At 46.7% G+C, this 13,549-nt stretch overlaps 1 protein-coding gene across 1 annotated transcript in view; it reads right to left on the bottom strand.

Moving 5' to 3' along the window:
* Positions 1-13,549, bottom strand: part of PPM1G (protein phosphatase, Mg2+/Mn2+ dependent 1G) — a 39,638-nt gene that overhangs the window by 17,822 nt on the left and 8,267 nt on the right. Inside the window, exon 2 of the mRNA XM_075916301.1 lies at positions 10,119-10,188. Coding sequence (XP_075772416.1) covers positions 10,119-10,188 — 70 coding nt within the window. The remainder of the gene's footprint in view (positions 1-10,118; positions 10,189-13,549) is intronic.

A 13,549-nucleotide genomic window follows, 5' to 3' on the forward strand; every position in this document is an offset into this window, starting at 1 on the left:
GCTTTAAAAAGCCAGAGCAGTGCGACCAGGGGAGCGAAGCGGACAGGGGACTGCAGACAGGGGAGTTGAAGAGGGAGTGACTGATGGTGATGAAGACCCGTAGCGCTTGTGCCAGTACTTCTCCTGTCTCCTCCACCTGTGCCTGTATCCAGACAGAGAACCTGAGCATGGATGCCTCTACCCAGGTCCTGGGGTGGTCTTGCTGTAGTTGTGGCTTGCAATTCCCACTGAGTGATCTCCAGGCTGGGGGAGACAACCGTTGTGAAAGGTGCCTGCTGGTGGAATCTCTCAGGCAGCAGGTGGGAGAGCTACAGGAGGAGGTGGCCAGGCTGAGGAGCATTCGAAGCCATGAGGAATTCCTGGACAGTATTCCTGTGGAGTCCACGGAGGTCACTGTCGTAGGATGTGGGACTGTTGACCAGCCACTTATGGAGGAGGCAGTGGTGCAGGCAGGAGAAAAGGAGTCATCCCCCACAGTGGAGGAGACCAGGCCTTGCACCACCAAGGTTGAGCAGTCTCCTGCCACCACTGCGAGGAGGAAACGTAGGGTAGTGGTGGTTGGAGACTCTCTTCTGAGGGGAACGGAGGCACCCATCTGTCGCCCTGACAGCTCATCTCGAGAGGTATGCTGTCTGCCAGGGGCCCGTATCCGAGATGTTACGGAGGCATTGTCGAGGATTATCCGGCCCTCTGACTACTACCCCATGCTACTCATCCACGTGGGCACAAATGATACTGCCAGGTGTGACACTGAGCGGATCAAGTGTGACTACAGGGCTTTGGGAGTACGGGTGAAGGAGTTTGGAGCGCAGGTGGTATTCTCTTCTATCCTTCCTGTCAAAGGTAGGGGCCCGGGCAGAGAGAGGTGCATCCTGGAGGTGAATGCCTGGCTGCGACGATGGTGTCGCCAGGAGGGATTCGGCTTCCTTGATCACGGGGTGCTCTTCCAGGAAGGACTGCTTGGCGGAGATGGAGTTCACCTTTCCAGGAGCGGGAAGGCCTTGTTTGGACACAGACTGGCTAACCTTGTGAGGAGGGCTTTAAACTAGGTTTGTCGGGGGCAGGTGAGCAAAGCCCACAGGTAAGTGCTGAATGTGCGGGACTGGGAGATGGGTTGGAAATGGGGGGGACTACGGCCTATAATGGCAAGGAGAAAGGAGGGTCAGGGCACAACAGGGAGGCAAGATCAAATCAGTATCTTAGATGCCTATATACAAATGCGAGAAGTATGGGTAATAAGCAGGAAGAACTGGAATTGCTAACCAATAAATACAACTATGATATCATTGGTATTACAGAAACCTGGTGGGATGGGACGCATGATTGGAATGTTGGTATGGAAGGGTACGGCTTGCTCAGGAAGGACAGACAGGGAAAAAAGGGAGGAGGGGTTGCCTTGTATATTAAAAATGTACACACTTGGACTGAAGTGGAGATGAACGTAGGAGATAGCTGTGTAGAGAGTCTCTGGGTTAAGCTAAAAGGGGTAAAAAACGAGGGTGATATCATGCTAGGAGTCTACTACAGGCCACCTAGCCAGGTGGAAGAGATGGATGAGGCCTTTTTTAAACAATTAACAAAACTATCCAAAGCCCAAGATTTGGTGGTGATGGGGGACTTCAACTATCCAGACATATGTTGGGAAACTAACACAGCGAGGCACAGGCTATCCAATAAGTTTCTGGACTGCATTGGAGACAACTTTCTGTTTCAGAAGGTTGAAAAAGCTACCAGAGGAGAAGCTGTTCTGGATTTGGTTTTAACAAATAGGGAGGAACTAGTTGAGAACTTGAAAGTGGAAGACAGTATAGGGGACAGTGATCACGAAATAATAGAGTTCATGATCTTAAGGAAAGGTAGAAGGGAGACCAGCATAATTGAGGTTATGGATTTCAGGAAGGCAGATTTTGATAAGCTCAGAGAACTTGTAGGTAAGGTCCCATGGGAAGCAAGTCTGAAGGGAAAAACAACTGAGGAGAGTTGGAAGTATTTCAAAGGGACGTTGTTAAGGGCCCAAAAGCAAACAATTCCGCTGTGTAGGAAAGATAGAAAATATGGCAAAAGACCAGCTTGGCTTAACAAGGAGATCTTGCATGATCTCAAAATAAAAAAGGAGTCATATAAAAAATGGAAACTAGGACAACTAACAAAGGATGAATATAGGCAAGCAACACGGGAATGCAGGGGCAAGATTAGAAAGGCAAAGGCACAAAATGAGATCAAACTAGCTACAGGCATAAAGGGAAACAAGAAGACCTTTTATAAATACATTAAAAGCAAGAGGAAGACCAAGGACAGGGTAGGCCCACTGCTTAGCGAGGAGGGAGAAGCAGTAACAGGGAACTTGGAAATGGCGGAGATGCTCAATGACTTCTTTGTTTCGGTCTTCACCGAGAAGTCTGGAGGTGTGCCTAACGTAGTGAATACAAGCAGAGAGAGGGTAAGTTTAGAAGATAGGATACACAAAGAACAAGTTAAAAATCACTTAGGAAAGTTAGATGTCAGCAAGTCACCAGGTCCTGATGAAATGCATCCCAGGATACTCAAGGAGCTGATAGAGGAGGTATCTGAGCCTTTAGCTATGATCTTTGAAAAATCATGGCAGACAGGGGAGATTCCAGAAGACTGGAAAAGGGCAAATATTGTGCCCATCTATAAAAAGGGGAATAAGAACAACCCAGGAAATTATAGACCGGTCAGTTTAACGTCTGTCCCAGGGAAGATAATGGAGCAGGTAATTAAGGAAATCGTATGCAAACACTTGGAAAGTAATAAAGTGATAGGGAATAGCCAGCATGGGTTTGTGAAGAACAAGTCATGCCAAACTAATCTGATAGCTTTCTTTGATAAGATAACGAGCCTTGTGGATAAGGGAGAAGCGGTGGATGTCATATACCTAGACTTTAGTAAGGCATTTGATACGGTCTCGCATGATATTCTTATTGATAAACTAGGCAAATATAACTTAGATAGGGCCACGATAAGGTGGGTGCATAATTGGCTGGATAACCGTAGTCAGAGAGTTGTTGTTAACGGTTCTAAATCCTGCTGGAAAGGGATAACAAGTGGAGTTCCTCAAGGGTCTGTTTTGGGACCCGTACTGTTCAATATCTTCATCAATGATGTAGATATTGGGATAGAGAGTACTCTTATTAAGTTTGCAGATGATACCAAACTGGGTGGGGTTGCGACTTCTTTGGAGGATAGGGACATAATTCAAAATGACCTTAGCAAGTTAGAGAAATGGTCAGAGGTAAACAGGATGAGGTTTAATAAAGAGAAATGCAAAGTGCTCCACTTAGGAAGGAACAATCAGTTCCATACATACAAGATGGGAAGCGACTGTCTAGGAAGGAGCATGGCGGAAAGGGATCTAGGGGTCATAGTGGACCACAAGTTGAATATGAGTCAACAGTGTGATGCTGTTGCAAAAAAAGCAAATATGATTCTAGGTTGTATCAACAGGTGTGTTGTAAGCAAAACTCGTGAAGTCATTCTGCCGCTCTATTCTGCACTAGTTAGGCCTCAGCTGGAGTACTGTGTCCAGTTCTGGGCGCCACATTTCAAGAAAGATGTGGAGAAATTGGAAAGGGTACAGAGAAGAGCGACAAGAATGATTAAAGGTCTAGAGAACATGACCTATGAAGCCAGGCTTCATGAACTGGGCTTGTTTAGTTTGGAAAAAAGAAGATTAAGGGGGGACATGATAGCGGTTTTCAAATATCTAAAAGGGTGTCACAAGGAGGAAGGCGAAAATTTGTTCCTCTTGGTTTCTGAGGACAGGACAAGGAGTAATGGGCTTAAAGTGCAGCAGGGGAGGTTTAGATTGGACATTAGGAAAAAATTCCTAACTGTCAGGGTGGTCAAATATTGGAATAAATTGCCAAGGGAGGTGGTGGAATCTCCCTCTCTGGAGATATTTAAGAACAGGTTAGATAGACATCTGTCAGGGAAGGTGTAGACGGAGCTTGATCCTGCCTTGAGGGCGGGGGGCTGGACTCGATGACCTCTCGAGGTCCCTTCCAGTCCTATTATTCTATGATTCTATGATTCTATGATATTCTTATCAACAAACTAGGCAAATACAACTTAGATGGGGCTACTATAAGGTGGGTGCATAACTGGCTGGATAACCATACTCAGAGAGTCGTTATTAACGGTTCACAATCCTGCTGGAAAGGTATAACAAGTGGGGTTCCACAGGGGTCTGTTTTGGGACTGGCTCTGTTCAATATCTTCATCAACGATTTAGATATTGGTATAGAAAGTACGCTTATTAAGTTTGCAGATGATACCAAGCTGGAAGGGGTTGCATCTAATCTGCAGGATAGGGTCATAATTCAAAATGACCTGGACATATTGGAGAAATGGTCTGAGGTAAATAGGATGAAGTTTAATAAAGACAAATGCAAAGTGCTCCACTTAGGAAGGAACAATCAGATTCATACATACAGAACGGGAAGCGACTGTCTGGGAAGGAGAATGGCAGAAAGTGATCTAGGGGTTAAAGTGGACCACAAGTTGTAGGAGTCAGCAGTGTGATGCCGTTGCAAAGAAAGCAAACATGATTCTGGGATGCATTAACAGGTGTGTTGTGAGCAAGACACGAGAAGTCATTCTTCCGTTCTACGCTGCGTTGGTTAGGCCTCAATTGGAGTACTGTGTTCAGTTCTGGGCACTGCATTTCAAGAAAGATGCGGAGAAATTGGAGAGGGTCCAGAGAAGAGCAATGAGAATTATTAAAGGTCTAGAGAATATGACCTATGAGGGAAGGCTGAAGGAATTAGGTTTGTTTAGTTTAGAAAAGAGAAGATTGGGGGGGGAACATGATAGCAGTTTTCAGATATCTAAAAGGGTGTCATAAGGAGAAGGGAGAAAACTTGTTCATCTTGGCCTCTGGGGATAGAACAAGAAGCAATGGGCTTAAACTGCAGCAAGGGAGGTTTAGGTTGGACATTAGGAAAAAGTTCCTAACTGTCAGGGTGGTCAAACAGTGGAATAAATTGCCCAGGGAGGTTGTGGAATCCCCATCTCTGGAGATATTTAAGAGTAGGTTAGATAAATGTCTATCAGGGATGGTCTAGACAGTATTTGGTCCTGCCATGAGGGCAGGGGACTGGACTCGATGACCTCTCGAGGTCCCTTTCAGTCCTAGTATTCTATGATTCATCACATTATTATTACCTAGATGTTGGCAAACTGATTCCTTAATTATCTGCTCCATTATTTTTCCTGGCACAGAAGTTAAATTGCCTGGTCCGTAATTCCCTGGGTTGTCCTTATTTCCCTTTTTATAGACGGGCACTAGAATTGCCCTTTTCCAGTCTTCTGGAATCTCTCTCATCTTCCATGACCTTTCAAAGAGTCTACAATTGGACTGCCTCTCTGCTGATGGACTCCAGGGCTCTCTTGGGGTTCATCAGCTGACCCAGCTAGGCTCCCCTCTGGCCATCGCACCCCCACCCAGTTCCACGGCCAGCCTGGCTGCTGGTCCTGGCAGGGCTTCAATGCTAGGCCCAACCCCAGCCACCAGGCTCCATGTCCCCAGTTGGACTGCAATGCTGGGTCTGACCCTGACTGCCAGGCTCTGCGCCCCCGGCCAGGCTGTGCTGCTGGGTCCAGCCACCAGGCTCCCTGCACCTCAAGCTGGCTCCTCTGCCAGCCCCAACCACTGTCCCCTCATCCCACTCCTGGTTGCTGGACTCCCAGCTGGGGACTCTCAGGTCCAGCAACATCCAAGATCCAGCAGTTACACCAAAGAGTTCCAGATCAGAGAGGTTCAACCTGTGTTTAACAGCTCAGATATCTCCTCAGTCAGCTACTTGGGTATTTTAGGAAGCATTTCATCAGGTGACATGAAGCCATCTAAGTAATTTTTTAACTTATTCTTTTCCAATTTTAACCTCTAAACCTACCCTATTTTCACTGACATTTACTGTGCTAGGCATCCGCCCACCACTGAAACAAAACAGTCATTATGTTCCTCTGCTATTTCCACATTATTGTTTCTCTTCTTCATTAAGTAATAGCCCAACTCTGTGATTGGTCTTCCTCCTGCTTCCAATGTATTTGTAGAATGTTTTCTTCTTACCCTTTATGTCTCTAACTAGACTGAACTCATTTTCTGCCTTTGCCTCTCTCATTTTGCTCCTACATACTTGTATTTGTTTACATTCATCCTTTGTACTTTGACCCGGCTTCCAATTTTTATAGGACACCTTTTTAATTTTTAGAAAACTGAGGCTCTCTTGGTTAATCCAGGGTGGTCGCTTGCTGTACTTCCTAACTTTTCTACACTCTGGAATAGTGTGATCTTGTGCCCTTAAATAACATCTCTTTGAAAAACAGCCAGCTGTCTTCAATTGTTTTACCTCAGACTTACTTTCCATGGATTCTTCCCTACCAACCCCCAATGAAGTGTTCCTCCTTGAAATCCATTGTTTTATTTTGCTGTTCTCCCTTCTACCATTCTTAAGACTTATGAACACTAACATTTCATGATCACTTTCAACCAAGGTGCCTCCCACTTTCAAATTCTCAACCAGTTCCTCCCAATTTGTCAAAATCAAATCTAGAACAACCTCTCCCCTAGTAGCTTTCTTGACCTGAAATAAAAAAAAATGTCTCCAATATATTCCAAGATCTTGCTGGATACTCTGTGTCCTGTTTTACTTTCCCAACCTATGTCTAGGTAGTTGAAGTCCCCCGTCACCATCAAATCCTGTGGTTTGGGTGATTTTGTGGTTAGATGGACTGTAGTAGACACCCTAATATGACATCAGCCTTGGATTTTTTTATCCTTACACAGAGATTTTCAACATGTCTGTCTTTTATGTCCAACTCAACCTCAGTCCAAGTAGACACGTTTTAATATATAAGGCAACACCTCTGCCCTTTTTTCCCCTGTATGTGCTTCCTAAGCAAGCTGTATGCTTCTATAGCAATATTAGGGATGCAAGCGACTAGTCAACTACCAGATAAGCCTAGGCTTATCAGGTAGTCGAGTCACTACTTGACTGATCACTTCCGTTCCGCCTGTCCCCCCCCCCCGTCCCCCCCGCTGTCTCTGTATCAGAGGCAGCACGGGGGGGGGAGGGGAGAGCAGGAGCCAGTGCATTTAAAAGGCGGAGACTCAGCAGGGACAGTAAGCACCCCACCCCTCATTTTTGACTACTCGATTAGCTGATTAACTGAAATTTAGCATCCTTAATCAATATCCCAATTATGTGTATTATCTCACCAAGCCTCTGTGATGCCAACTGTCTTAGTTGTGTTTATTTACTAGCATTGTTAATTCTTCCTGCTTATTCCACATACGATTCGCATTTACAGGCAGTCCCCGGGTTACATGGATCCGACTTACATCAGATCCCTACTTACAAACGGGGTGAGGCAACCCCGCACTAGCTGCTTCCCCCCAGACAACCAGGGAGACACGGAGCTAGCGCCCCCCCCCCCCCCCCCCCCCAGCAGACCAGGGAGACGCGGAGCGGCTTTTCTCAGCAGACACCTCAGCTTGAGAATAAAGGACTGAAGGAAGTGAGGTGTGGGAGAATAAAACTGAGCTCTGGAGAAATGTTTGGCTAGAGTTTCCCCTACAATATGTACCAGTTCCGACTTACATACAAATTCAACTTAAGAACAAACCTACAGTCCCTATCTTGTACGTAACCCGGGGACTGCCTGTATATCCAAATACTTAAGATCCTGATTTTCCTCCAGTTCTGTCTTGTCTCTCATTTATCCCTGCTATAAACAGCCCATGCTCTCCCCAAATTCTGATCCTGATAGTCCTAGTCGCTTTTTTCTACAGAAGCGGTTCCTTTGCCCTTCATTACATTTGCTGCCCTTCCCAAGAAGTGAAAGACTGCATTCTGCACCAGCCAGTGCATCACTTCCAGGGGCAGCCCTACAGACTGCACTGCCATTGTGGGATCTGGAGGTGACAACACCTGGATCATCATAGAGATCTGCTCTCAGAAAGGAAAGCTTGCTGCTGTGGAGCCAGCTGGGTGGTAAAAGCAGAGTGGCTCAATGTGAGTGTCTCAAATCACCCTAAGTTGTGAGCATCAGTAACTGTTAGTGTCTGTACCTCACCAGCCCAAGAGGCTGCAGCTACCTCCACCATCTCTTCTGGTTGCTTCCTGCAACTCACCGGCATCACCTCCGACTGCTCCAGGACACACTTCAATGCCAACTACTGCACACCCTTCGCTTTGGCCTTAACAAATGCAGCCTTGTCTTGCTCAGATCCATTCAGTATGCTGCTGCAAAAGCACCCAGTCCTAGCCCAGGGCAATCAGACCCAATTACCCCTCTCCTCCTATTCCTCCACTGCCCCTTCTTTATTGTATCAAACAAACTAATGGTCTTCACTCCCAAGGCCTCCATCCTCTAGCCTGTCCTCCCTCATTCTCTAACGAAAGGCTGATTCCTGCCTCTGACTGGCCCATGGTGCCAGCCTCCACTGCTCACTTGGTAGGTTTTCAAGCTTTCTGCCCTGCCACCCACATGCTTGGGAGGAGCTCCCTGCAAACATCTACAAAGCTGCCTCGCTCGCCTCCAACACCTTCAGCTGTCATGAACCTGCAAACACCTGACAAGCACTAGGTTGCGGGTGTGCAGTGACCTCTACCTCTCATGCTGCCCAGTGCTCTCTGTGCTCCCTTGCACCCCTCTTGTCCTTATTGCCACTTAAGGATCTGGAGGCAGGAATCATCTTTTAGATTCACCTATGTGAAGCACCTAACACAGGGGGTTCTGACCCATGACAGAGGCCTGTAGCTGCTATGGTAACCCAGAGACCAATACTACTAACAGTGTGAATGCAAAGGCAATACACAGGGGAGCTGAGAACTCCAGCGTGAGCATTCTGCTGGACGCGGCATCAGGAGACAGGGAAGGGCTTGCAGTTACCATAGGGACTCCATGTTGACCTTGGACCAAGCAGACAGCACGTGACTTTGAACATGTGTGTCCAGCACTCAAACATCACTTGAAGTAACTGCACTTCCAAAAAGTCCTTGGCCACCTGCCAGCCAGAGGATAACAACCCTCTCCTTCCTGTCAGGGCTGTTGTCCTAAATTCATTCATGTCTGTGAACTGCTCAGATACCATCAGGGTGGGGCTGCAAATAAATAAATGCTCTTGTCTGCAGGCTCGTGAGTGTCCCTGTATCAGTTACACTGCAAGCAGAGATGTGAGACCCGCTTTCTGCACCGAGATGGAGTCCACAGCCACAGAAAAGGGACATTCAGATTGTAAAACGACTCTGGATAAAATCTATCTGCCTCCACATGTATAGAAAGTGTAGTTCTGTGGAACCCGTGACCCACTTCTCTAGTACTGGCTTAGCTGGGGGTGCGGTGGGGGACTCCTTTAATACAGCAAGCCTGAGTGTAACCCCTCCTCCCATTACAAATTAAAAGCACCTTAAAATATTTAATACTATTACACAAATGCTGGCGCAAAGTGGGGTTTAAGGTTGGAGGCAAACAGCTCGGACCCCCCATGTAACAATCCAGGAGGGTCACTATCCCCACTTTGAGAACCCTTGGGTTAGCTGGAACCTAACAGAGCTTTTCCATCTCTTGGTCTCTATGGACACAGGCTTCAGTCTGATGTGTGAAGTGGGGCATGGGCAGCAGCATCAAGGCAAAGACATTCAGCTACAGTCTAGAAACTAAAGCAGGACCAAGGCCCACCAACATACAGAGCCACCCAAAGCAGCTCTTCTCAGAATAGATGGCAACTGTCAAGTCATCCCCTCACTGCAGAACTGGAACTGCACCTCCTCTAGGACCTGCTCTACGCATGCCTGCACGCATCTCCACACAGTGGCCTCAAACCACTCCCTGCCTGGCTGCGCAGCTCAGCATTAGTTCTGAAATGCTTCCTGCGGAGCCCTCAAGCCCGACTCCCACCAAACAGAGGGAGGTGCCAACCCAATGCCATTCCTCCCATGCAGCTGTCAGCAGCCTCTGTCTGCCCCAGAGACCAGAGCTTCTGCAGCCAGAGGAGTTTGCCCCAGAGGGAAAGGCACGGGAGCAGCCCAGAGCAGTCCCATTACAGAAGCTGCCCCCATACCGGTCCTGGAAAGAGCGAGAGCAGCAGTTACCTCCATGTCCATCGTAGACTGAGAACATGGCCGTCTCGCTGTCCAGATCAGGAATACAATTGTGTGCGTCCTGCCAAAGAAAGCACTGTGTCAGAAGACTTGGGTTTGGACTGGCACCCACCAGATGACCTGGCATGCATGGAGCTCAGAAGCAGGGCAGAATGGCAATGACAGACACATTCACGTTTCACACATGGATCTCACGGAATCAGAGGCAGGCAGGAGCAGTAAGCAGCAGCAATGCACATTGGGAGCAGACTCCCAACTCTCCATACAATATGATGGGGGCTAATTTAGCTACAACAACTCAAGAGAGAGATCTTGGAGTCATCGTGGATAATTCTCTGAAGACGTTCACGGAGTGTGCAGCGGCAGTCAAAAAAGCACAGGATGTTAGGGATCATTAGAAAAGGGATAGAGAATAAAACAGAAAGCATCTTATTGCCTCCAAATAAATCCATAGTATGCCCACGTCTTGACTACTGCATGAAGATTAGGGATGTTAATGGGTAATGAGTTAAGAGTACCCATGAGCAGCTCCCTGCCCATGCTCCAACCCTGCCAGGATCCTCACGTGGGGCTGCTAGCTCCCAGCCCCCATGAAGGGAAGGGGGATGGGAGTCATGGTGGCAGCCACCATGGGAAAGGGGGGGGACCCTGCCATTCTAACCTGACAACAGAAGGTAGGGACACTGCTCCAGCAGTCTCCCCAACTCCCTTTAATCAGTTAAATGTAGTGTCAGCACTACATTTAATCAATTAAACTTGATTTTACATCCTTAGTACAGATGTGGTTGCCTCATCTCAAAAAAGATATTTTGACATTGGAAAAGGTTCAGTAAAGGGCAACAAAAATGATTAGGGGTATGGAACAATTGCAAATATGAGGAGAGAGTAACAAAACTGGGACTTTTCAGCATGGAAGAGAGATGACTAAGGGGAGATATGATAGAGGGCTGTAAAATTATGACTGGTGTAGAGAAAGCAAATGAAGAATGATTTACTCTCTCATATAAACACAAGAACTAGGTTCACCAAATGAAGTGAATAAGTTGCAGATTTAAAACAAGCAAAAGGAAGTGTTTCTTCACACGATGCACAGTCAACCTGTGGAACTCCTTGCCAGAGGAAGTTGTGAAGCCAAAGACTGTAACAGGATTCAAAAGAGAGCTAGATAGATTCATGGAGGTTAGGTCCATCAATGGCTGTTAGCCAGGATGGGCAGGAATATTGTCTCTAGTCTCTGTTTGACAGAAGCTGGGAACAGGCAATAAGGGAATGATCACTTGATTCCCTGTTCTGTTCAATCCTTCTGGGACACGTGACATTTGGGGGGGATGGGGCTGTTTGAGTCAATCTCATGCTCAGGGCTCAACAAATTATGGAAAACTCTACTCACCAGACAAAAAAGGGACTCGCCACCCCCCCCCCCCCCCCCAAGTGTTTTTTAATGGCATAAATTCCTAATAAAAAAAATAACAGTAATTACTAATAAGTTATAAGTTATTAATAAATATCTTATAAACCTCTACCTTTTCCCTCTGCTGCCATAAGAACAGAAGAACGGCCGTACTGGGTCAGACCAAAGGTCCATCTAGCCCAGTATCCTGTCTACCAACAGGTGCCCCAGAGAGGGTGGACCGAAGACAATGATCAAGCGATTTGTCTCCTGCCATCCCCCTCCAGTCTCTGACAAACAGAGGCCAAGGACACCATTTTATCCCCTGGCTAATAGCCTTTTATGGACCTAACCTCCAGGAAATTATCTAGCTTCTCTTTAAACTCTATTATTGTCCTAGCCTTCACAGCTTCCTCTGGCAACGAGTTCCACAGGTTGACTACACGCTGTGTGAAGAAGAACTTTCTTTTATTAGTTTTAAACCTGCTACCCATTAATTTCATTTGGTGTCCTTAAGTTCTTCTATTTAGGGAATTAATAAATAACTTTTCTTTATCGGCCCTCTCCACACCACTCATGATTTTATATACCTGTATCATATCCCCCCTCAGTCTCCTCTTTTCTAAACTGAAAAGTCCCAGTCGCTTTAACCTCTCCTCATATGGGACCCGTTCCAAACCCCTAATCATTTTAGTTGCCCTTTTCTGAACCCTTTCCAAGGCCAAAATATCTTTTTTGAGGTGAGGCGACCACATCTGTACACAGTATTCAAGATGTGGGCGTACCATAGTTTTATACAGGGGCAGTAAGATATTCTGGGTCTTATTTTCTATCCCTTTCTTAGAAATTCCTGAAGCAAAATGCAGGACAATGTAGCACTTTAAAGACTAACCATCTTGTTAGTATTTAAAGTGCTACATTGTCCTGCATTTTGCTTCAGTTACCCCAGACTAACACGGCTACATTTCTATCACTATTAATAATTCCTAGCATCCTATTTGCCTTTTTGACCGCCGCTGCACACTGCATGGAAGTTTTCAGAGAATTGTCCACAATAACTCCAAGATCTCTTTCCTGATTTGTCGTAGCCAAATTAGACCCCATCATACTGTACATATAGTTGGGGTTATTTTTCCCTATGTGCATTACTTTACACTTATCTACACTAAATTTCATTTGCCATTTTGTTGCCCAATCACTCAGTTTGGTGAGATCTTCTTGGAGTCCCTCACGGTCTGCTTCTGTCTTGACTATCCTAAACAGTTTGGTATCATCTGCAAACTTTACTACCTCACTGCTTACCCCTTTCTCCAGATCATTTATGAATAAGTTGAAAAGGATTGGTCCCAGGACTGACCCTTGGGGTACACCACTAGTTACCCCTCTCCAATCTGAAAATTTACCATTTATTCCTACCCTTTGTTTCTTGTCTTTTAACCAGTTCTCAATCCAAGAAAGGACCTTCCCTCTTATCCCATGGCCATGTAATTTACACAAGAGCCTTTGGTGAGGGACCTTGTCAAAGGCTTTCTGAAAATCCAAGTATACTACATCTACTGGATCCCCCTTGTCTGCATGTTTGTTAACCCCTTCAAAGAAGATTAGTAAGACAGGATTTCCCTTTACAGAAACCATGTTGACTTTTGTCCAACAAATTATGTTCTTCTACATGCCATGTCTCTTCCCCTTGCTCCATCAGCTTCTCTGGTGCCTGCTGCCCTCCAACCCCGCACCCTCCTCTGCTGTCCTGACTCCTGCCCTTCTCACTGCCCTCAACCCTCCTGTGACCTGCCCCCCTCCACCAGCCCTTATCTCCCCCCTGTGCCCACTCCTCCAGTAGCCCCACTCTGATCATGTGAGCTACCCCTCCTCATCCCCTCTCCTAACACCTCCCTTTACACACCTGCCCTGCCTCTCTCCTCTGGTGCTGGTCCCTCCCCTGCAGGTATCTGCCCTTCTGCTTCACCCCCAGAATCCCCTGGCACCTGCACCCTCCTGGTGCCTCCTCCTTCCCTCACTGCCTCTGCCCCCT

This window comes from Pelodiscus sinensis, unplaced genomic scaffold, assembly GCF_049634645.1.
Source record: "Pelodiscus sinensis isolate JC-2024 unplaced genomic scaffold, ASM4963464v1 ctg80, whole genome shotgun sequence".
Lineage (NCBI taxonomy): Eukaryota > Metazoa > Chordata > Testudines > Trionychidae > Pelodiscus > Pelodiscus sinensis.